This window comes from Carassius carassius, chromosome 35 (assembly GCF_963082965.1).
Source record: "Carassius carassius chromosome 35, fCarCar2.1, whole genome shotgun sequence".
NCBI classification, from domain to species: domain Eukaryota; kingdom Metazoa; phylum Chordata; class Actinopteri; order Cypriniformes; family Cyprinidae; genus Carassius; species Carassius carassius.
In genome coordinates this window covers 14,952,725-14,978,798 of record NC_081789.1, presented here as the reverse complement: position 1 = coordinate 14,978,798, position 26,074 = coordinate 14,952,725, and the positions used below count along the sequence as shown (strand labels likewise).

Below are 26,074 nucleotides of genomic sequence, written 5' to 3'. Positions count from 1 at the left end.
CTGATTGGCTGGTAGAGCAAGGACTCGACCAATCATCGGTCGCCACTCAAGCCCGCAGTTCATGCACGTTCAAAACCACAATTGGGTGGTCTGTCGTGTGCTGTTAGCTGATTGGACGATTAGTGAAAGAGATAAGACGAGATCCAGGAAGTGTAGCTAGGAGCAAGTTGCTTTTACGATTGAAGTTTTTTTTTCAGTGGTTAATAGATTAAGATATGACATTCACACGTACCTGCATTATGAAAGCATGGGTGAAGTAGTATGGCAAATAGGAAAAAGCTGTAGATATATACAAGTTTTATTTATTAAAATAGTTTTTGGCAAAGGAATATTTAATTTTTAGTTGCAAAATAACAGAAGGGGCCAACCTCATACATTTTCACACAAACGCAAATAATACCCCAAATGAGTATTTTGAAACTGCTATATATAAAAAAAAGTAATTTGTCAAGCATGTTAAGACATGTCCTATTAATATTTTAGTAACTTCATGCTAATTAAATATCACGTCTGAGATTATTTAATCAGATCAAATAGGTTTTTAAAGTAATGTTAAGGACCATTCTAAAAACCCAACACCAGAGGGAATGTGGCTTGAAAATCTAATTCTCTTCTGGAATGAAACAGTATGTTTGTATTACATACATTGTTCAATGAACCCTGGAATAATTGCTTGCCCTCATACAGAATTGTCCATTCCCTCAATGGAAGATGTAGTAAACACATGTGACTCTCCAGCTCGCTTGCCATGTGCTGTATGATGACCCAGGTTCACTTTGCAAGCTGATGAGGTTAGAAGAGTGTGCCTTCTCATCTTTTGACTCATGATCTGTGTATTGATAGCAAAATTATGCTCATCTGCCAACCTGCTTGGATCAGGCAACATTGATGATTTAATGTACACTTTGTCCTTCCATTCAGCAGGAGCACAATGGGTCTGCTTGTTTGAAGAAAGAACTTGGGCCTGTCCAGTCCCTTCTGACTCTCTGATCGGATCTTTGAGGGAGTTTCTGAAACTCTCCTCCTGCGTTCTTCCTCTGCTTTGTAAGTACTGAGACATTCTGTGTTCAAGTGGTGATCTTTAAGTAAAACAAATAGCACATTAAAGTGAAAGACTTTCACATTCATTCATATTGCATCTCAACTCTACTGTATTTGAAATTTGACATAGAAAACAAGTCTACCTGTGAGTGTTTTCCCTATACGAGGCACTGCTGATATCTAGGTATCCTAAGTGTTTCTTCCCCATTCCATCAAAAAGTACACTCTAAACAAAACATGTATATGCAATTGTTGCAATTATACATACAATGAAAGAAAATTAATAGACATTAAAGGAACATTTTGTTGAAAATGTACTCACCTTCAGGCCATCCAAGATATAGATCAGTTTTTTTTTATCTGAACAGATTTGGAGAAACTTTGTCCAGCACCAATGGCTTAAAGGTAAAATGCCTTGTATTTTTTTCACTTCACAAGCTATTAATAGATAGACTTGGCAAATGGCATGTGGTTTACTTATGGATTATTGTGATGTTTTTATCAGCCGTTTGGACACTTATCCTGATGGCACCCATTCACGGCAGAGGATCCATTGGTGATCAAGTGATGTAATGCTAAATTACTCCAAATCTATTATGATGAAGAAACAAACTGAACTACATCTTGGTTGGCTTGAGAGGGAGTACATTTTCAAACAAGTTTTCATTTTGGGTGAACTATTCTTTTAATATAATATACATTTTATTAGATAACCTTTTTCACTTTTATCACTGGTGCTTCAGACATCATTACTAATACTGACTATTATTCAGATACATTTCAAATACTGTATAAATATAGCAAAATACATGCATAAGTTGCATAAATGTGTGCTTGTACAGTACAGCTTGAATAACTTGAGTTCTGTGCAAAAGGGAAACAATCACCTCTGAGTCTGAACTATAAACATGCCCAGAAAGCGGCACAGAGAAATTAGTCTGGGTTTCAAATAGATTTTCTTTTGCTGGCAGGGTGTTGTGGAGACTGTCTGACATAGTGTAGAGATGAAACAACAGTTCTTCCATGACATCCTCAAACTCTGCTAAGTAAACCCTCTGTGAAAACAAAAGCAGATTTGTCCTTAAATGAATACAAATGATGCAGTCAAGAGTATTTCTATATGTAATCTGTCTAAATGATTACAGACTACTTACATTAGCGTGGACATGATGGTTAATTGACTTGTGACTGGCTTTGCCAATAATGAGTAAAGCCTTGTCTTTGACATAAGACATCAGCTCAAAGACAGTCAGTAAATGTTTCCTTTTTTTAGTTTTCTTTCTTTGTTTCACAAAAAAGGTAAGGGTGGCAATTACCTGAAAAAAATCAAAAGAGATTAATCATGTCATCCAGTCTAGAAGGTATAGTTTTAATATCCCCTTTTTCATTAATAAAAGTTACACTTTAAACTATATATGAGATATACAGTAACTGCACTCAAAAATACACTATTCATTAATATTATGATATTCCAATACATACCGTAGCATTAAATGGAATCATAGTGCAGAATATAGATCCAAAATAAACTGTTGTTGGGACTTGGGATTGGATGTAAAGGTCACCAAAGTGTCTCATGCAAAAGAAACGAGTGAAGAGCAAATGAGCAGATTTAGTGATACTGTTAAACTGGAATGAATGAAAGATCAAGTTACGGAGACCGGAGAGGGCCACTGCGACAATAATACCAGGTGCCTAAATAGAAATAAAGATACGTCATTTAATGGAAGTACCCTTTGGTTACATTAATGGGCTGCACTGATTTCAACATATTACATAGATGTTATGTAAATCAATAGGCTACCAGTATCCAAAGCAGGTTGGAGAAGATCAGCTTCCAAGTACACACAGCTGCTGCCATTGTTTTGTTTAGCCGTAGAAAAGACACAGATTTCAGTAGAAGCAAATTTACCACAACCCCAAGGAGAGATTGAGAAAGCTGTTGAAGAAATACGTTCATGATTTTAAATTCAGAAAGCAGGCAGGAAGTCTGAACAAATTTTTACTTTTATATTTGTAAATTTTTGAACTCCTGAAATGTTAATTTACACATTGACATTTACATGTCATACATATATATATATATATATATATATATATATATATATATATATATATATATATATATATTATATATATATATATATATACATACACACACATACATATACACATATATATATATATATATACTCACCTAAAGGATTATTAGGAATACCCGTTCAATTTCTCATTAATGCAATTATCTAATCAACCAATCACATGGCAGTTTCTTCAATGCATTTAGGGGTGTGGTCCTGGTCAAGACAATCTCCTGAACTCCAAACTGAATGTCAGAATGGGAAATAAAGGTGATTTAAGCAATTTTGAGCATGGCATGGTTGTTGGTGCCAGACGGGCAGGTCTGAGTATTTCACAATCTGCTCAGTTACTGGGATTTTCACTCACAACCATTTCTAGGGTTTACAAAGAATGGTGTGAAAAGGGAAAAACATCCAGTATGCGGCAGTCCTGTGGGCAAAAATGCTTTGTTGATGCTAGAGGTCAGAGGAGAATGGGTCGACTGATTCAAACTGATAGAAGAGCAACTTTGACTGAAATAACCACTCATTACAACCGAGTTATGCAGCAAAGCATTTGTGAAGCCACAACACACACAACCTTGAGGCGGATGGGCTACAACAGCAGAAGACCCCACTGGGTACCACTCATCTCCACTACAAATAGAAAAAAAGAGGCTACAATTTGCAAGAGGTCACCAAAATTGGACAGTGGAAGACTGGAAAAATGTTGCCTGTTCTGATGAGTCTCGATTTCTGTTGAGACATTCAGATGGTAGAGTCAGAATTTGGCGTAAACAGAATGACAACATGGATCCATCATGCCTTGTTATCACTGTGCAGGCTGGTGGTGGTGTAATGGTGTGGGGGATGTTTTCTTGGCACACTTTAGGCCCCTTAGTGCCAATTGGGCATCGTTTAAATGCCATGGCCTACCTGAGCATTGTTTCTGACCATGTCCATCCCTTTATGACCACCATGTACCCATCCTCTGATGGCTACTTCCAGCAGGATAATGCACCATGTCACAAAGCTCGAATCATTTCAAATTGGTTTCTTGAACATGACAATGAGTTCACTGTACTAAAATGGCCCCCACAGTCACCAGATCTCAACTCAATAGAGCATCTTTGGGATGTGGTGGAATGGGAGCTTCGTAGCCCTGGATGTGCATCCCACAAATCTCCATCAACTGCAAGATGCTATCCTATCAATATGGGCCAACATTTCTATAGAATGCTTTCAGCACCTTGTTGAATCAATGGCACGTAGAATTAAGGCAGTTCTGAAGGCAAAAGGGGGTCAAACACAGTATTAGTATGGTTTTCCTAATAATCCTTTAGGTGAGTGTATATATATATATATATATATAAAGGGAGGATGATAGAAAATCCAATCCAAATAATGTCAATGAACTAAACTACATTGTCCTACCTGCTCACAAAAGAAGATGGGGCTTAGATCAACAGGTAATTCAAAATTCTCCTTCTGCAGGAAATCAATCTTCTCTGTTTTTAGCATAAAGATGTACACAGAGCAGATAAACCGCAAAAGACTGCAGATGAACACGGTCACCTATGTAAAGAAATAAATAAAAATGTATTCAAATAATGTAAAATACAGTAAACCAGATTACATTTCCTTACTAATAAAACATAGCAGTGTATAAATGTAGGCTACCGGTATGTCTAGAAAGAGTGCAATGTTACCTCAAGCCAGCTCCAAAGATTTCTCCAGTAAAGCCATTCTCTTTGAGTCATAACATATATTTGCCGATACATATGAAGCAGGATGCACAAAAGGAAAAGAAGCTAGATGTAAGAAGACACAGAGAGGAAAAAGAAGTTAAATATATTTGCAATATAATACATTTAAACATATGTAAATAAATATAGATACAAATCTTGAAAAATAAGTCAATGGCTACATCAACTCTTTGGTTCCCAACATTCATGAACTTATCTTCTTTTGTGTTCAACAGATGAAACAAATGCATACAAGTTTGGAAGAACATGAGGGAGAGTAAATGACAGAATTTTTGGGTTAACTACCCCTTTAATGTTATCAGCTCAGCTACTGTGCTGTCATGCGTGATGATACATGTGTCTGGACTGTAATAAGATGCTCACCTCACACGTCATAACACTGTAGTCAAGGGCAGCTGGGAAATGGTAGAGTCTAGTGGACTGTGTGCTTGCCGAGGGCATCAGAGCTCCTGTTGAGGTTTGCTCTACTAGAATAGTGACTGCCGTGAAGAGGTTACTGGGCCCATTGTACAAGATAAACTGGACCATCACAATTTGGGTGAAAGGAGTCATCCAGCCAGTATCCAGAAGCTTTTTAATTGACTTGTTTGCTTTGGACCTATTTTTAGCAGTGCAACACATATTCTTTATATTTTGCACATAATATAAGATACATAATATTGGATACATCAGATTAATCAGCGGTTTATCTGACCTTGTTCTTCCAAGGCTCACACTCACACTTTCGCCCTCATAACACCCAAGTTTCCCACAAAGTGAGTGTCTCTTTTCCACAGACTGGTTATCAGAGCATTTCATATTGTTTTCGCCAAACAAATTCAAGATCTGTGCATTGAGAAAAGAAATATTAGCCTGTCAAAAGTGTTGTGTGTGTGTGTGAATACAGTGTCTTCACAAGAAATTATTTTTATTACTGTAGAACAGTCAGTGTTGATGATTTACCTGGCATGACGAGTTATATGTGCTCTTGATCTTTTTTATAACTGGACTCCCAATTAGAGAAAAGGGACTGCTGAAATCTCCTGTCTGTTAAAGAAACACATAGTAAGCAATATCCTTTGCAAAGTCACTTAGATCTCGTTTAAAATAGCAACAGATGTCAACTAGATCATTCAAAATGTACTTCATTTTCTACTCTTTTATCATGGCAGATGGCACTGTCATATAATCTCTCAAGGAAAGTGGTGGTTGTCCAGTTCCACCAATCGTCAAGTTTTTGGATGGAGTGAAATGAATTTTGCAGACTCCTGTTTATAGGAAAATATTGTTAGCAATTGTAGTAATAATATAGGTTCGTGTTATTTAAGAACATCTGGTATTTACTTTGTGAAATGAGATTTAATAGCTTGATTCAAATGGTACTTGTTGTCATTGTCAGACTTTCCATAGGTCACGAACAGAACGGTCAACAGCATGATTAGGTGAAACGTCAAATCCCTGTTGAAGCAAAAATGTAATTTTGACAGTCAAATGTAAAAGGTTATAAGAAAAAAGTAAGAACTGAGGCTGATCACATAATAAGACCTTGCGGTTTTGTGAAGGAGAGTCTGTTTCTTCATCTGGCCTCTCACACACTTCAACTCTCTTGAATTTGGTGGCTGCACCAGACGCAAATACCTGGCTCTCTGACGGGCAGCGAGCATCTGCACATCAACATCATGCACAATAGATGCAAACTTGATTCCAGGTTTCTTAACTTCTCTGATGTAGATGAATCACTGTGATAGAAATGATTTTACCTTTTCAAAATGGGACTGCTGGTATTTGCTAACAAAGACATTCTCAAGTTTTTGGTGCTTGTGTCTCAATAATTCAGTGACAGGCTCTTTTACACTTAGACCGTGGAACCAGTCTGGCTTCTTTCGAAGCAGCAGAGACACTGCGATAGCAGTTATGAGGATCTGTATGAGGAAATAAAATGAGCATATGTAAGCTTTTGTTTTTATTTTAAGATGGGCTAAATATTAAACTGAAACCATACGGATCTGTGTGTGGGATCAAGATGATTTACCATTGCTGGATGCAGTACAAAGCCACAGCAGACAAGAGAAAAGAACACAGAATAAGCCCAAAGAAGAGTCTTTGTTCTGTCGAACCTGTAGGGTAACAAATTTAAATCCTAATTTTCATATATTTGGGAAACAAATATTGTGCTTGAGTAATATTCAAGCTGCAACAGAATATAGTACTAACAAAAAGATCACTCACTTTACTCCAAGAGTTCCTGTGATGATGAAGCACATCAGAGAAAGAGACAAGCAGAGGCTCCAGCCCACATAATAACACCAGGATTGAAGACTTTGGATTCTACCACCACAAACCTGCCGGTTCTCTAGGATGCCTGAAAAAAGCCATAGATCATAGAAAAGAGATTTTAAAATTTTTTCATAAATAATCATTTTCCATACACTTCAGTCCAGGAGCTTAGGGTCAGTAAGGTTTTTAATTTGCTTAAAATAATTCTCATTATACAACAAGGTCCCATTTGTAAAAATTAGTTAAATTAACTAAGAATGAGCAATACAATTGTTACAGTATTTATAATTTTTTAAAATGTATTTATTAAACTGTTCATTGTCGGTTCATGTTAGCTTCGGCCCGTTAAATAATATGAGCATTTGCAATGTTTTATTTTATTTGTTATTATATATATTTTATATTTTAATATGATGTATAAATGATTTAAAAGTATTTTTCATTCTTAGTTTTTCTTTAGTAATAAAGCTAACTGATGATAAATGGAACCTGAAGTGATACTGAAGTATCTTGTGTTCACTGTAAAAGCAGTAATATGGTTTGCTATATTAATGTATTTTAAAATGTAATTTATTCCTTCAGTGTAACATGATCCTTCAGAAATCATTCTAATTTGCTGACTATGTGCTCAAGAAACATTTAAAAGTTAAACAACAGCTGTTCTGCTTTATATCTTTGTGGAAATCGTCTTTACTGTTAATATCTATTTCTTTAAATGAAAATCTTACTGACCACAAACTTAATTTAAACAAACATATTGTTATTGTTAACTAAATAAACAATTATATTACAATAATTATAATTGCTTAAAAAAAATTAACTAATGGGTTTACAAACCTGCAGAGGTGTGTGATTTCAGATCAGACGTCTTCCATTTGCATTTGTCATGTGATCTGCTGTTGACGTCAGACATGGGGTCTTCTACAATCTCTAAGATGGCATCAGGGTCCTCTTGCAGTTTTGACACAGACACTGAATCTGAGGTTTCCCAATCCTGAGCAACACACCATTTGCACTGTCTTTACTGAAATCATTTCAATGTCAGGCTTATTTAAATGAGCATATAAAGGAAGCATATTTAACTGAGCTGTACATTATACCTTGTACTCTGTTTTCCGTGATCCTTGAGTCCATTGGGAAACTGTATTCCAGGACAAATACGGTGCACAATCATTTATCAGAAGTGCATCGTAGTGATCTGTGAAACAGACAAACCAATAGAAAGTGTTTTGAATAATGAGTAGACTGACACATGATAACAAAAGAGGAAAATGCATAAAAACATGCCTTCTACAGAGTAGACGTCAGGCACCTTGACCTTATACTGCTCTCCGGACACACTACTGAATGTGGTCTAAAACAGATTAAATAACAGTAATATATAGGTACAATAACTAAATATATCATACATAATAAATACAAGTTGTCTGAATGAATGCATGCAGTACATTTAACATTTAACTATGTAGCAAGGTTTCAGGCAGCCTGGGAATTCTGACCTTACTGACACGAAACACCAGGGACACCAGACCCCCCACCGGCAGCACAGCCAGAGCACTGCACAGGCCTGTTACCATGGAAACGGGTGAAACATCAATAAGCCCCATCTCTGCAAAACACTGCCCGTTGTTGTAGAGCAGAAAACAACAAAGACATGTTTCAATATTGTGCAAATGAACATAAAAGCAACAAAATCACAACAGTATTTTTTGGCATGTATTGATTTCAGTGTTGAACACCTGTTCTTCCAAAAGATTTACAAGCACTGCGCTCACACACATGTAGCCCTGCAGGAGCAGCAAGCACACACTCCAACGCTGAGTGTGTGTGTGAGAGCTGAAAGACGGACGACTGTACACAGACAGCCACGGGTGAAAGTCCTTCAGGTATTCTGTGAGTTTCAAATACAGGAACTTTTGCAGATACATATAAGGAAAAACAAGATGTTTGTGTTAAATTGTATAACAGTCATATTGAAAGAAAAAAATTATGCATGACATACTACATCATTCATTAATCTCTGTGTTTTTGTATTGTGCAGGCCATTAGGGAATGCAATTAAAATCTTTTAAACCTTGAAGTTTTTTCTACCTTAATATTTTAAGAACAGGCTATAAAAAAGAAATAGAAGAAGAGGCAACAGCAAGCCGTAGATATACGATCAAAATACCATAAAATATAGATATAAATAAAATATAAGAATAAATATTTGTTAAAAATTACTAAATTAAATTTTAACTGTGTTGTATTTTAATATATTTTAAAATGTAATTTATTCCTTTGATGCCAAAGCTCAGTTTTCTGAAAGTTGAATTACTGCCTTAAGCAATATTTAAGTAAAAAAAAAGTTCCAAAAATACAGCTTTTAAAAAAATGGCAGAAATTATTATTAAATGGATAAATAAACCAAAATGTTGTTCTAACAAAATAAGTGCTAAGCAAATATACAAGTCAAAATGAATTGCATACGAAATATATGAAACAATTGTATTAATTTTTTAACAATTGTTAGGTGAAACGTTAAGAAATGTAACAAAAAAATGGCAGAAATCATTACTGAATGGATAAGAAAACATGTTGTTGTAACAAATAGCGATAAAAACATTTTTAAAGAGTGTTATTTAAATACATTTTAAATTAAAATTGAGCACTGTTGTCAAATTAAAAAGATTTGTCTTAGACTTTGTCCTAGAAAAAAATGTATTCTGTTATTAATCTCTCTTATGGTTTTCCAAACCTGACTTTCGTTGTTCTGCAGAACACACACAAACAAATATATATATAAATATGTATTGAAGAATGCTAACTAAACAGATTCAGTTCCATATATGGAGAAAAAAATACAGTGGAAGAAAATGGAAACCGAAAATGTTATCAACATTCTTTAAAATATTTTCTGTGTTCAGCAGAAGAATGAAATGCATGCAGGTTTGGAATGACATGAGGGTGAGTAAATGATGACAGAATTTTTCTTTTTGGGTGAACTATCCCTTTAAAGACACTGCACAGACACAAATCTACAGCCATATTCAACCAGCTGTAAATCACTAACAACATAAGTGTTCACCTGTTTAAATGTCAGACTGTTTTCAGAAGCAACTAAACTCCTCTCCACCCTTCCATCTCCCTCATCCACTGCCAGCCAACACTGGCCCAGGAAGAACCAGCAGGACCCCTGCACCAGGTCTTTGACCACCACATGCCTCAGATACCAGCTGGGAGATGAACCTCCATTATCATGCCAAAGATGCAGCTTCCATACTCGACCCAGACTCTCTGGGGAACTGAATGATAAAGGTTTAATTATGAGAAATTATAGTTTAATATGTAACACATCAGTTAACAGTTGACTGGGCTGCCTCAAAAATGCTAAATGTGTGAAATGAGCATTTACCTGAGAATAAAGGTATTCCTTGAGTTGCATGTAAAGAGTTTGGAGTCAGAGCTGCTGAGTTCCCTGGTCTGAGAGACACCTTTATCTCCATACAGAACTATATGGACCTGCCAATGTATAAACAAAGATTCAGAAATTCATAACGATTTCACTTTCATTCTCATTTCCTGTGACTCTGATTAATACCTTTGCTGTCATTCTAGTTCTAGATCTCAGTCCTGTGTCTATGGTGACTGCATAAAGAAAGCGGTCTGAGGGATTGTTTTCTGGTAGCAGAAATGAGTCTGTCATTTTTTGTATGGAAACATCAGCCTTCCTACAGATGACCAACACCACCACATAGAGAGCCAGGGATATTACGGAAAAAATGATCAGTGTGTAGTTGGTTTCAGAGCTGTGAGGAAAGAAGACAATATCTGTAAGTGTGCGTTGGAAAGCAACCATATTAAAATTTGATAAATGTGGAGAGAGGCATTGCAGGTGTACTGGATAAACTGTGAAATATCTGCAGAGTTTAAGCTGCTCATGATGTTCTCATGTGATACTGCAAATGATGCCAGGTGGTTGCAACTAAAAAAAAAAAGTTGGGGGGGGGGGGGGGGGGGTTTTAGTGTTTTTTATTAGTGCATGGTGTCAGAGCAAATTATTGATTATATTAAGAATTCATTTCAATATGCAAGACCCTGAAGCAATTACTAAAACATTTGAGGTAACCATACAAGATAAAAAAAAAAAAATCACTATGTTTTACCACTAGGTGGAGCGTTTATTGTGTAAATCTGTACCTGCAGTAGATCTTGTCTGCGGAAACCCCACTATGAGGAAAACAGCCACTGGACTTCCACTCTTTCACACCATCCCAGGACAAACACTCCACAGACTCGATGCGAAGTGTGTAGTTCACAGCTCTGGCGATGTACTTGTTGCTAGGACTTTTACTGTAGTCTGCATTGAGAAGCCTCAGGTACACAGAACCAGCAGCTGGAGATAAAGAGGTGAAATTAATTAGTAACAATTGAAACATTTTTAAACACAATTTTAAACAAAATTTAACTTAAGTTAAACAATGTGTAAAAATAACATGATTAACGAATATATAGAACTCAAAATAAATCATCTGAATATGAAGTATGTTAAACAATTATATTAATTAGATGTAATTTTAGGTTGTGCATAAAGGTCCAAAGAAATTTTATCTTAAGTAACTGTTATTTTGGTATCTTTTGTACAGATTAAATTTAGTCATGGAAGTGACGCATATTATATAAAAAAAATAATTATGGTAAAATAAGCTAAGGCTTCAGCTTTTGGTTTATATGTTACATTATGTATAATTATTAGATAATAGTGAGGACCAAAATATAAAATCTTAAAAACGATGATGATGTTGATAAAAGAATTAATGAGGTTCATATTTCATGATAAAAAAAATAAAAAGTATATTTATAAATAATTCAATTATATACTTATATTTAAATAATATATTCTACTAACACTATAAATTAAAATATGTTATGTTAATTAATATAAACATTATTATATATATTATATATAAATTCATATTAATATCTCTATCTTTATATCTATCATTATTATAATAATGATATTACACTATAGTATCATATATAAAATCTTAAAGATGATGCTAAAAAAATTAGGTTCATATTTCATTATAAGAATATAAAAAAGGATATTTATATAGAATTAAATTATATATATTTATATTTAATATAATGCACTAATACTATAAAATAAAATGTTAATTAATATAAAATATATTATATATTTTAGACACATTTATAATTTATTAATATTTATCTTTATTTTATGTCTATCATTATGTTAGTATTATATATAAAAAATGAGTCTGTGCATATATATATATATATATATCTGTGTGTGTGTGTGTGTGTGTGTGTTATTTAGTACTTTATATCATGTTTTATTTTCATTTTTGTAAAATGTTTGAATGTATGGGGAAACAATGCATGGACTAAAATATTTCACCAAACCATGTAAATAGGATTGAGGGAGGAAGATGCGAGCCGTCTGTCCTTTCCAGAGATATATGTTCTGTTTGTTGTATAGATTAGGTGTTGGCTGCTCATACATCCTGTAAAAAGATGTTATGGTTAATATTCAGGATGACTAAAACACTGAAGACCATCACAGAAATGCAGCGGTGTCCACCTGAGAAGCAACAGAATGGGAAAGGGGCGTTCAGCCGGCCTGTTAAACTGCACAGTGACCTGAAGCGCTCTCTGAAGGCTCGGTGACGTGATGTTGAACTGATGAGAGTTCACCTGACCGCACAGAAGAGTGAACCGTGTGTGTGGACTCTGCTGGAGCAAAGATAAAAACAAATCAGGGTAAACAAATAGAGGAAAACAACTCAACATCAATAGCGATCAAGCAGTAGAAAGTATCTACATTGGTCTCCTCTTTCCTCTGAAATTCAATCTTAACTGGTGTGGATAGATGTCGGACTTTGATTTCCTTCCTGGTGGTGCAGTTGTAGAGCCGGATTTCTGCCGTCTCTCCACTGAGCTGTAATGTTGCATTAAATTAGAATGTAATTTGCTCCACATGTTTTTTCAAACTCAGCCATGCATTTCTAGTGTACCTGCACGTGTCTGGACCAGCGGTATGGGCTCTGCCTGTACACTGTGAGCCAGGTGATGACGCAGGGCTTGTGCTGGCTGTTTCTGCTCCATTGCTGAAATTGCATCTCCAGAAAGTCAGTGAAGTGGAACGCAGTGAGGCCAAATGTTTTCACCACAGAATGAGACCGCTCATCCTTCCAGACTAACACTTCCATGAACGTGGTGTTCACGTTGTACTGCCAGACATTGCTGGACAGCAAACACTCCTACGATCAAAATGTACACGTTTAATAGCACAGAATGTCAGGAGGCATCTGTTTATATCAAAATAAGACTGCAATATCTCAAATAAGACTAAAATACATTAACAAAAGTTTATTTAAATGTCAAAAGGGAGTATTTAAAATGTATCACTGAATTTATAATCTGCAAAGGAGTAGAAAAATATGTTAAAATATTCGGTTTAATGAAAGAACAGGTTCATGAATAAGCTTTTTCTCACTAAATGTGTAATATTCTGTCACTTTTTGCTTGTATGATACCCACAGATGTAGCAGAAAATGTCTGGTTCATGTTTGCGTTTTCTTCTGTCACTGGCCATAATTCTAACATTTTAATCAGAAGCAGGCATAAAATAATGTCTTCAGAATCATTCATAAAAACTGGGTTAGGAATTAAACAAATAGTTGTAACCTGGCTCAGTGGAAGATATGAATCAGCTTTTCTGGTGATTAAGGAATAATACAAGACTTCAACTTACAAATGGTTGGCGAATAGAAAAAAATGATGCTAGAATACAACACTATTTTTGAAATCCGCATCCCAAAATTACATTGTAAAATAAAACTAAAAAAACAAGCATTGAATTTTATTCAGCAAATATAATGCAGAAATAAACTGATCACGAGATGCATTGTGATCTGGACAATCTGAAGGACTTCATTAATAAAACCTTTCTGCTGATTTTAACTTCTCTAACAGAAAAGATATCAGCAGGGCATGTTCATTTCATGTGATTTTGTAAACTAACATATCAACAAAACATAAGGGATGCTTCTCTTACCAGTACAAAATCAGTGATAGTGTAGAGCACTTTGTTTGTGAGTTGGTGTCCTGGTCTGGAAGAGAGCACTGGAGCCTCCAGCACAGCAGACAGGAGAGTTACCAGTGCTTGCACCATCCCAGGGTCCAGAATATGGCCTGCTGGAGGCTTGGACTCACGTGAGAGGGATGAGATGTCCTCAACATGCTGAATTACTTGTTTGGCACTGTAAAATGTCACCTAAATCAGATATAAGATAGAGGGAAAATAATGAGCAAAATGTATGAAACTTTACAAACTGAAACTGAAATTAAATGTAAGTTTTTATATATATATATATATATATATATATATATATATATATATATATATATATATATATATATATATAAAATATTCCATAACATTCTGGGTTATACTTACTTGACTAGAGACTCTTATCAGATCGGTAAGCCTGTAAATTATTTCATATAAAATTCCCTAAAAAAAATAAACAATAAAATTACTATGGGTTATTACAGTTACTAAAACCATTTTAAAAAAATTTAATCCTAAACTCAGAAAATAAACTTTAACTAAAAAAAAATATAATATATATTATTTTATATATGTAAAACACTTCACTGTCAGCTAGCTGCCAAGACAACATTTCTCATTTTTGTTTAGTTTCACTTGTACTAAATTAGTACTAAATAAGCTCAAACTAAATAAACGAATAAAACTAATAAATAAAACTATATAGAAATATTTTTTAACTTTTAAAAAAATAAAAATAAAAGACAAATCACACAAAATAATAACTAAAAAGTTGAAAAAGTGAAAACAAAATTCAAAATCCTGATTCAAAATATCAGCAAAAATTATAATAAATATCAAATATGCTAAAATAATACATGGTTAAAAGTCTTTTTAAATATTGTTTTCATAAATTTAAAATACAGTTGCTTTGTCTGTTTAAGACCTGCTCAGTGCTGGGCAGCTGACAGGCTGCTGTAATGATGGAAGTGCGTGTGAGCGTCAGAAGCTCAACAGAAGAATCTGTGTCCAGACTCAAGCGGTTCAGCACCGCTATCAAAAGAGAGATGTAGTTGATGATGTCTCTGCTGCTTCCGATCTTACTCAGACCCGTTAGGTTACCCACTCCATACATGTACCTGGAAAAAAAAAAGAATAAAAGTCCATTAAACACATCAGACAAAGACGTGAGAATTTATTTCCTGCTTTATTCCATTGTGTCCTCACAGCTCTTGATCAGGAGTGAGCTGAGAAGATGAGTTTCTCTGGAAGCTTGGAAGAACAGTCACTTTCACAGGACATGGTTCGGTCATCGCTCCAAATCTGTTCTTTATTTCTATAAAGATCGTGACTGTGGGGAAAAAAGAAGAGGATTTCTGTGATAAGATATAGCTTGTTCGTGTGAGATCACAATCAAGTCTGCTTCATTGTCAAATCGTTGTACCTTTGTAATCATCATTAGGATCTCCACTGGGAAGACTAAAGTAATGTTGGAAATCCCTGCCTTCGTAAAGGAGTGTCCTGGGACTTTTGCCCACACTAAAACTGTATTCATACAAGAGATCCTGAACACGGAAACACAATTACATCAAGATCAGATTAAAGAACATGGAAAATATGAATGAAATGAGCATAAGAAAAAATGTAGACCTCTCTTCCAGAGGAGCAGAAGATGCTGAAGTATGTGTGAATTTCATAGCCTGTGTTGGGCTGCACTTGGCAGCTCATTCCTTCAGGAACAACTTGAGTTTGGAAGAACAGCTGGCTTTTCCCTTGCAGCCGCTGTTCGGAAACTGACAAGGAGGGAAAAAGTGCAAATAGCATTAAGCACAAAAAACTTCATGTCTTATTTATTTGTTGGTAATTTTCATTTGTGAATTGGATTAGGATTTTGCATTTCCAAAACTCACTTGCAGACACTTCAAGCAAATAAAGACTCTTTGGTTTAAGCATGAAGGGTTTAAATGTGACAACTGGAGAGGATAATCCTAAATGGAAAGAGACGGAAAGGTTTTTAAGGGTCTGTATGTAAAATGAGTGATTAGGAATGTTTATGTAATTCAGTCTCGGGAGATGTACCTGTGAGAGAGTAAGACTCAAACACAGAGGGATGAATGAGCTGTCTGTGCAGATCTAGCAGGGTCTTCTCAGACAGCACCGGGTCATGCAGGCTGGGGTCCACCAGATTATCACCCTCATCGTCATAAGAGTGAGGGAATGATACGTTCCAACTAAAGCCCAATGAATTGGTCCCTTGCACACACACACACACAAGACACAGTTAAATCCACTACAGCATTAGTAATTAGATCCTTATTGTTTTTTTTTTTATGGAGAACATATAAATATGTACCAGTAGGTCTGCCAACTGGGACACCAGGATCAGCCTCTTCAATTCCAAAATTATAGTAATCATACTCTATAAACAGCACCAGAAATTTAATGAGCGACATGCTTATTCAGTATAGCCTACTGTTTGTTTGTTTCTTTTCTGAATATATAGTCAGGAGGTGTTTACTTGAATGTGAAATACCTGGTAGGGAGAGATGATCGCCTGATATCGACTCCTGATAAACGTCTGTGTAAATCATGTCCTCAGTATGAAAATCTGCAAATGTAGCTCACAAAGTTAGTATTTTATTTGTTATTATTAGACTTTATTTCAATTGCTTTAAACTTCTTTTATTTCAGCTAGTTACCAAAGCAGCATTTCTAATTTAACTAAAAATAACTTCAACTAAATAAACTAAAACTTATAAAAACTATACTGACATATTAAAAACAACAGTAATAATAGTTACACAACAAAGATTTCACTTTAAAATTAAAGAATTTGTTTTAATTCAATTCAAAAAATTAATTTTATGTTTTGCTTTTATTTTATTGCAATCCGGGAGCTGCAAGATTATAACTGACTAAAATTATTATTATTATTATTATTATTATTATTATTATAAGGTTGACATAATGCTCTCATTGATATATCTAAAATATATTTTCCTCCACAATTTGCATTTTGCCCTTCAGCTGTGTTCTTCCCATATTTCTAGAAACAGCAACCACCAGGGGGCGTCTAAACTCATATTTTAATCGAAAACCTCATTAACCATCAATGCTGTACAGAGCTAAAATTGTTTTAAACATAAAGACAAAAGCTTTATTATTATAGTTAATCCTATTCGAGTTTTAAAACTGTTACATAATTTATTAATTCACATGATTCTGACTAAGTCAGTAAGTCACTCACCACAGAATCTTACCTGAGGTCATATCAGTCAGTGACACCTTATCTGAGGCTGGGAAAGACCCTTGATACTCCCACTGACTCCCAGAGGACTCTGTTTCCCCAGGGAAGGACGGAAGGAAGGGGAGGTGTGAAGATATGATAGTCGGAGATGCTGCATGGGGGTTCGTGTTTGTGCTGGGGTTTTCAATCAGAGTGTCTACACTAATATCATGGTGTTTTTTATGTATTATTGAAGTCTGAGTATCTTGTGAAACCTGGGCTGTAAGGTCAATTTCATCAGATAAAAGATAAGGAGCCAGAGATACTGGAATGGAAGGCTCAGTAAAATGGGCTGGAGTGTAGGGTGTCACAGCAGGCTGGGAGAAATGTAAGCTCTCCTCCATTTTGGAGGGCAAACCGAGATCCATACTGCTGCAGAAGGGAACTGAGAGAAAGAGCAAGAGCAATCCATTTCTAATTGATCCAAAAGCACAAACTAAACAACTGACTTGGTAAATATTAGATGTTTGCTTTCTGAAAAATAAATATTCCAAAAAGGTGTTTTCAGGGTGATTGCAGAAAAGAAAAGATAATGTTTCCCTTATAAGATCAATTGAAAGGTTTTAGGTTCTAGGGATGTTAAATGTTCTAAATGGAACCATCAGTGCCAGTAAAGGTGTATTTCTGTATGGCTGTGTACTTACTTTCTGGTACAGCTTTGCTTGAGGAATTAACCAGGTAAAGTTTCCAGTAATAGGTCACATCTTTTGCATTAAAACCACAAGCATCACAGAGAGCAGAAACAGAAAACTGCTCATTCCAGTTCACTGAATTTTCACGGAAATGTTTACAAGACATATGAATGTTGCTGCAGAGAATAAAAAAAATATTTCTTTATTAAACATGTGATATACGATATACTTTGCGCCACTATATTGTGTCGATTGCATGTTGTGTATTTCTTAAAACCATGTAATTTTAGTGATCCACTTAAATCCCACCTGACAGGTTTTGATGTTACAGTGATGAACATCTCAGACGATGAAGATCGATGGCCACTGTACACGGTGAGAGTAAATTTAAGCAGGTCAAAATCAGGTTTCAAGGAAAGAGTGGGAAATGTCAGTACTGCTGAAGTGGTCACAATGTTCCTGTTGAAACAGCTGCTCTCTTCTGTGTTTACTGGCTTGCACGACCAGCTGTAACTAAAACAGAAACAAGAAAACAGATGTGATTTAAGTCAAAATGACAGAATGGATCAATGAACAAACACTGTTGTACCTTATAGTATTATTAGGGTAATCTGGGTCATGTGATTTTCGTCCATCAAGAGTGACGATGGTGCGGCTCTGACGATTGATGAAAATATTTGTGGCTTCGCTGATGACACTGACAGGAGGACTGCGCACCACTTCAATTAAGACACTGTAGTTGCTGTACACCACACTACCGCTTACTTGGACCTTAAATAAAACTTGTGTTAGAATTTCCTCATGTAAATATGTCTATTAAAATGTAGAGCAGTTAGGCTGAAAATGTAAGTAAGCAGATATCTTAACCAGCTATCTAATCTGACTCTTGAAATTAATGTTGTGATGCAACCCAAGGTTATTATTTTTTTTAATAACATAAAAATATATTTTGGAATACATTTGGATATATACTGTAGTTGTTAGTGAGTCAGTAAGATTTTAAAGAAATTTATATTTTTATTCAGTAAAGATGCATTAAATTGATCAAAAGATATTTCAAATAAAATAGCAAATAAATGCTTTTGAAAAAAAATAAATAAATAAATAAAAATAATATATATATATATATATATATATATATATATATATAATGTTACCATATCAGGTACTTTTTAGATTATCTGACAGAGCAATCAAAACAGTGAAGTGACAAAAAGACATTACCTTTGCTATAGCTTTATATGTTCCATAATGAAGGAGGTATTTTGGAAGATCAATATACTGCTGTCCCCTGTCTATGTGTGGGAAGAGCAGTTGTCGTCCGCTCATATCATATATAGTCCATCTATACAGCAGGCCTCTGGAAACATTGCACTGAATCTGTGCTTCAAACGTTACAGCAAGATGGATAGTTTGATACCGCCACACCTGAAAGTATGCAAGCAAAAGCGACTTATATACAGTACATAGATACATTTTTGTTAATGGTGTCTCCAGAGTATAGTTGTAGCATATAGACAACTTGTACCTGTATTTTATTTGGGCCCATATTTTTCACAGGAGGAGGCTGACATAATTCTTCAACGACAAAGATGTGTCCTGTTAAAGAGGCTGAGCTCACCAGGTTGGACATAATAACTTCTACTATGTATTCTCCAGCTCTATACAATAAATAAAAAAAACATAAAAAAAAATAAATAAATAAACATTCAGATTCATAAGTGACCAACAATTATGGCTGAGGACAAGATTTTGGTGGAAATTACTTACAAATGTATATATATATATAAAAAAACTAATAAAAAAAAACAACGAATGATAAATAATTTGTAAACAATGCAGCCAGGAGAATACCTGTTGTAGACATGACGCTCAGTGCTTGATCCATCTCGTTCTGTTCCATCGCCAAAATTCCAGCTGTACGAGACATCAGTCCCTGTGCTGATCCGGCAGGTGAAGTTCACAGGGCTGTTTGATAAAACTGAGGGACTATACAGAAGCCTGTTGGGCTGCACAGCTCTCTGAATCACCACCGGATAAACATCTGAGCTGATGGATGTGAGACCATTAGACACGCTGACAGTGACACTGTATCTGCAAATACAGACAGGAAAATAAATAAATAAACAGACATGTCTCTAAATATAAAACTCTAAAAACTTGTATCAGTGAGTACACAGTCAAACTTAGATTATACTAAATGATAAATAAAAAATGTAATCTAAATATGTAAATATTGATTCAGTAAAACATTATATTTCATCTGTATGAAGTTTGTGAAAAGTAAGTATGAAAAAGTACATGTCTGGTAAGCGATATCTCTTTTTGTAGATCCTGGATGTTGTTTTTATTTCTGCTCCATCCCCAAATTTCCAATGAAGGTCTAGAGGATCGGGCTCTTCTGTTACTGCTACGAATTGAATGTCGGTTTCTGATGCATATGCCCGTTTGTCAGAAAAGATCCAAACAGCTGGAAAACACAGCACACATACAGAGCAGAAAAGTATAAAAAGCGATGATACAGTAAGTTTGTACAGCTGAGTAGCTTTTCTTTATGAATGCATGGGACCTCACACCTTGCTTGTGACTGTCTATGGATTCTGTTGAGGCTTTACCCTGCTGCTTGTCCTCTGCATCTGTGGGCAGGGGTGCACAAGATGGGATATCCTGATCTCTCTTGGGCAACATGAGATTCAAGTACTCAGTCCCGAAGGGACACGCTCTAATCTTCCAGCTGGCAGAATGAGTGTAGATACTGTTCGTCATGGTCACATCTAAAAATACAAAGACATATGGTGGTCACAAAAGCGGTTTTATTCTTCCTGTATATTTGTTGTTTTGAAGCTAAACATACTTAAATAGTACACTCCAGCAGCATGTAATATCACATCTATGTAGCAGGTGAGGTATCCGTTGGCCATAACAGATATATTATGCAGACCCTGACGACCAGAGTTCCCTCGAAATGTTATGAAATCCATAGAAAAGTTTTCTTTGCTCAGATTTAGTTTGCCTGGAACAAGAACATATACAAGGGATCACATTGCATTGATTAGCCATATATAATGTTTTGAGAAAAGGATATTGTAAAATATATATCCCTCATATATTAACAATCAAAAAAATTTATGTACATTGAAAATATAAGATTAATGTATTGTGTTTATATATTACAATATATTAAATAAAAATAATATATAATAATGAAAAATGTAGCAATATATTGACTTAATATATGACTTAATGTATGTAATTTTATATTCAATAATACACTTTAGACGTACATATGGTTTTAAAATGGTACTGTGTGTATTAATAGATTTAATATCTATGTGCATATTCAATACATCATATTACACACACACACACACTGTTGTCAAGACTTTAACAAGAAATGTAAATTTGTTTTCAGTTTTAAAAAAATCCTCTATACTACTATACATATTTTCATATTAGAAATGTGTGACTATGAAAAAGTAAGATAAAAGTTGGGTTCTTTACTGGCTTCATTGATATATAATTATATGTGTATCAATATATAGCCATACATGATCCATGTATATATTGCAGTATACTTAAAAATCTAAGCAAATTTTGTAATTATATGAAAATGTATTATTTAATATATTGCATTATATTTATATTTCCATTTGTTTTTCATAAGCGCCTTTAATGTCCAATTCAATTAAATACATTTAGTTAAAAACCCAATCAAATTACAAGCCAGTTACATTACACAAGGGTTGCTATGGCAAGGCTGACAATAACCTGAGACTTCCAGGAGGAGGGGCTTCCCAATCTGCACCCTGTCAGTCAAAGCAGCAACAGTGGCATCATGAACAGAAGGCCCTCTGCTGCTGTGCACTGCCAAGCAGCCCGTCTCATTCCCAGAAGGGACATACTCAGAGGAGAAGCATCTGTAGGCAAATAAAAACCAGACCTTCTTCTCAATACAAAATATTCAAACACAGAAACTTATCTGCAGGTCTTGAATCAATGAGTGAGCAGTTAAACTCACAAATGCATAATCAAAAAGTATGCATAAATCTGTATGGTAAACTCATGCTGACATGCATTGAAAACATTGTCCCGAGAATATTTTTTTTCTTGGATGGTCGAAACTAGATTGTGAAAATAAAACTATCTGGAATATCTTTGTGTTAAACTAGTGAAAGAGAGAGGAATATCACCCCACAGTGACTGTTTACTTATTGATTATAGTTTTGCCTTAAATTCTTTCACTGTTATTTAAAAATAAAAAGATAATAGTATTCTTGACTTGACAGACATATGACTTATCAAATAACATTTCAAGAAATCATCTTCACAATATACAAGGGAATAAATTTATTGTTGCATGTTCAGTAACAAGGGAGATAAAATTGTAGCTAATAATGAATGCCCATTACACAGGACATTTTACTTCCATCTTTAAATTTAATGTAATAATTTATTGTATTTTAAAAGCATGCAAGCATTTTAGATTTTTAGATTGTAGGGTTTTTTTTCTTTCTTTTTTAATATTTCTGTTTTATTTTATAGTTTATAATGATCTTTGTTTAATTTAATTGTGAAAACTGAGTAATTGTATTGAGCTGTTATATTGTCTGCACTTCCATTTTTTATTTTTGTGAAAAGTACAAATACTTAGCCATATGAAATCATATGTTTTTGACTTGAATAGAAAAATCTATTCGTATATTATTTAGATGTACAATATTTCATAGTTTTATTATTCACAGTTTTAGGTAACCTCACAAAATATTTTACAGTGTAATTTCATTTGTGGTGCAGATAAAAATGTAGTAGAAAAATAAGCTCTTACCCTTCACTGAAACACAGCTTGGAACATAACGGAAGCTCAGTTTCCTGACATTGGAGGAAGTCCAGTGAGCTATAGTTGCTGAATCCAAAGTACCACTGAACAGCTGTAAAAAGTTTCCTGATATTTTACACAAACCTTAAGGTTTACCGAAATTATTTATATTTCTCAAAAGGATTTTAACAAGGCCTTATTTGTGACGTGCTGTTTCAGAGTTGCTACATACCATATCCTGAGTTTCCCTTGACAAGTCTGACAGCAAAAATGAGTGACGAAATGAAACAAAATACAAACCGACATAAAAGAAACATCGTAACAATCTGAATGTCTCTCGTCACTAGTGCGAATGATTTCTTTGTCTGTAGTCGCAAGTGAACAGGTGAACAGGAGGCGTGACTTCTTGATTGACAGCTGCATTTCCAAACGATTGATTGTATTCATATGAGTTCAGTCAAGAATCAATACGGCAACAACAACAAAAAATTGTTGTATTGTAGGCCTATCTATGACTGTATCCTATGCCATTATAGTTTTTTTCTTTCATTTTCTTTTTTATTTTTATTTTTATTCTTAAACATTCTGGTCGACTCGTATTAGACATCAGAAAGTAATAAGTGCAATTATAGGCTACTTCTATTGAGAAGTCATTATGATTGCTGGACCTTAATCACGAATCAATTTAACAGTTTTTGTTAAAATCCTCTGTTTGTGTGCCGAGTGCAGACTATTAAGTTCCCATAGCATAGTTTTCTAACTTTGATTTGCTGTATAAAAGTCCTGTAAGGGTTTTCACAAGTATCCTACGCTTTACACCTTCAAACTGCAAATTGGACGACTTTTAACTCGTGCAAAGAACAATGACTGCAAGTTTCACACAGGATAAACAACGCCTGTATGACACATTTCGAGACTGTATTCAAACAGGAAACCGAATAGAAAGAAGACAACAAAACAAACCACTAATTAAATATTCCAAAATACTCCAAAACATATAGCCTATGTCCATGCATATAGTCATTAGAAACTGATGGAGATAGTATTCGAAACACTACGACACATTAGCTTATCAACAAAATGCAGCATACTTCTCTAAATCCACAGCAATTGGTAAAATAGTCTACTTGGATGGCGTTATGCATTATAAGATTACATTTTGTATTCATGCTTTGTGGTCTGTTTCATAGAGAAAACCCTGACTGTTTCCGTAGCTTAATGCGTTCTTGTTAAGACAGAGGATGTGAGAAAATCTCAGGTGATAGCATGGATGCCTGTGTGTGTGTAGAGCCTGCTAACAAACTCTGACTGATCACATGCCAGTGACGTTTTCCGAGATGGACCTTGTCAGGATTAGTGAGACAGACATTTATAGGTGAGGCATGAACACATTAGTGACCCACAACAGGACCACAAGTGCTGATCAAGCCAACGGCTCCATCCCACAGAGAAAACAGACCCTGCCACTTTAAACATCAGCTCTGGGAGATTCGTATATGTTCCACAGTGATGAATGAGAGCTGAAGTGGACCATTGACGCCCAGGGGCACAGTGGATGACGGGGTTGAATACAACCAGCTTTTCCTTGTGCTATAGGCTAGAACACACTAAAGAAGATGTAGATTTGGGCTGTTTGGGTGCCAGCTCGGGCGGAGAGGAGCGCGCACCCTTGTTTACTTGTGTACAGATGGTAGATTACGACAAATGAACAACTCGGCAAAGATAAGCCATTTGTTTATGAACTCTTCTTTTGTTGTTCCAATTAATTTCCTATTTCTAATTAAATATACCTACTCATTCAATGCTTATTGTGTGCAGTTAAGTTATTCACCTTACAATAATGTTTATATAAGGTAAATTAATATTGTAAATATGTTAATTTAAAAAAATACAAATAAAACTTTAAAAAAATAATTAAAACGTGTGGCAATTTAATTTAAATATATGTTAAATATTATAAGTTAATACAAATTCATAAGTTAATTTAAAAATAAATAATAAAAACTAAACATGGTAGAAAGCAATGTTTTCAAACGTTAAAAAACAACCAAATATAAAATGACAACTGTCGTTGAACAAAAAAAAAAAAAAAAGAGCTGAGCGCGTTCTTTACATTTTAGGAAAACAAAATTAGCTATAAGGCAGAAACTTTATGGAGCATTGGTTACATGTTTCATAACTATAGGATACATTAGGATATATATTCGTTTGACAGTTAAGTTTAATATTGGCTTTATTTAAGGGGTGTGAATGTGCGTTGCGTTTCAAGAGGCCCAAAAAGGCCTTCAAGATTTAAAAGCAGATTAACTTTGAATCCTTTGCTATTAAATAGCCTACCATTTAAACAATAAATAAAATAAAAAATCGGAGGACATCCATATCTTGGACAGACTCAAATAGCATATAAAGAGGCGGGAGGAAAACTTCTGTCGTCCGTTTTCGCTGAATCTGCGCAGAACAGCTTGCAATCTGGTGCACACCAAGGTTTGTGGGTATAGCCTTCTCATTTAAAAGCCTCAAGCATATATGCCTTAATTATTTCAAGGTTTCTTCCGTTTCTTGGGCATGGCAGTGGTTGAAAACGCGATGCCACAACTGATATTTGTTTGTGGTGAAGGAGGCACGCCAGAGAGGACATTTGAAGAAAATAGTTATGACAAACCATCCCCTACCATAGAGAATTAAAATGAAGTTGACAAATAAATTTCCTGCAAACTGCTTCTGAATCAGTATAAATTCAAATAGGCCCAAAGTGATCTGGCATTCTGATTTTGTAATCAAGGTTGTGAATTGGACAAAGCTGTGGGTTGGAGACAATGCACAACCAAACAACCTCAATTGAAAAAGTATAATCTGATTGACACCAGAAGAGGAAACAATAAACAAAGAATGGGCTGCCATATGTTTAACAGCTGCTCTTTAATGTGTACTTTATGCACAAATTAGACAGCAGGGGGCGATAATACGTGAATGCATAATTGTCAGTGAATATCAAACGTTCTGGGCTCGTTTCTCGGTCACGATCTTATTTGTATTCCCTTTCGAACGTTAATTCATTTTCTGCGGGCATTTATTATAAATATTTTAACACGAACACGGAAGTTCCCTACGCGATTTTTAAGAATTGCTGTTTGTTCATGACGTGTTAAATGTCAATTGCTAT

General features: G+C 34.9%; 1 protein-coding gene across 1 annotated transcript; it reads right to left on the bottom strand.

The window, feature by feature from the left end:
- Nucleotides 1–299: 299 nt before the first annotated feature.
- On the bottom strand, nucleotides 300–23,456 carry LOC132115623 (polycystin-1-like protein 1). Its single transcript, XM_059524039.1, has 54 exons — nucleotides 23,144–23,456; nucleotides 22,921–23,023; nucleotides 21,864–22,012; nucleotides 20,950–21,108; nucleotides 20,672–20,869; nucleotides 20,397–20,565; nucleotides 19,950–20,189; nucleotides 19,624–19,756; nucleotides 19,320–19,523; nucleotides 18,685–18,866; nucleotides 18,405–18,608; nucleotides 18,108–18,271; nucleotides 17,438–17,848; nucleotides 16,711–16,785; nucleotides 16,531–16,596; nucleotides 16,257–16,430; nucleotides 16,088–16,165; nucleotides 15,828–15,970; nucleotides 15,622–15,742; nucleotides 15,405–15,528; nucleotides 15,124–15,316; nucleotides 14,586–14,642; nucleotides 14,184–14,402; nucleotides 13,141–13,386; nucleotides 12,948–13,064; nucleotides 12,708–12,859; nucleotides 12,530–12,630; nucleotides 11,303–11,498; nucleotides 11,004–11,087; nucleotides 10,704–10,911; nucleotides 10,518–10,624; nucleotides 10,191–10,407; nucleotides 8,863–9,036; nucleotides 8,623–8,742; nucleotides 8,407–8,477; nucleotides 8,224–8,368; nucleotides 7,961–8,117; nucleotides 7,076–7,208; nucleotides 6,879–6,963; nucleotides 6,607–6,768; nucleotides 6,392–6,510; nucleotides 6,191–6,304; nucleotides 5,991–6,114; nucleotides 5,810–5,893; nucleotides 5,562–5,692; nucleotides 5,231–5,465; nucleotides 4,811–4,912; nucleotides 4,536–4,676; nucleotides 2,846–2,980; nucleotides 2,524–2,736; nucleotides 2,196–2,357; nucleotides 1,929–2,096; nucleotides 1,185–1,267; nucleotides 300–1,079 (listed from the first exon to the last, which is right to left on the bottom strand). The coding sequence occupies exons 1-54, from the start codon at nucleotides 23,226–23,228 to the stop codon at nucleotides 680–682; spliced, it is 8,337 nt and encodes a 2,778-aa protein (XP_059380022.1). The 5' UTR covers nucleotides 23,229–23,456; the 3' UTR covers nucleotides 300–679.
- Between the last annotated feature and the right edge of the window lie 2,618 nt (nucleotides 23,457–26,074).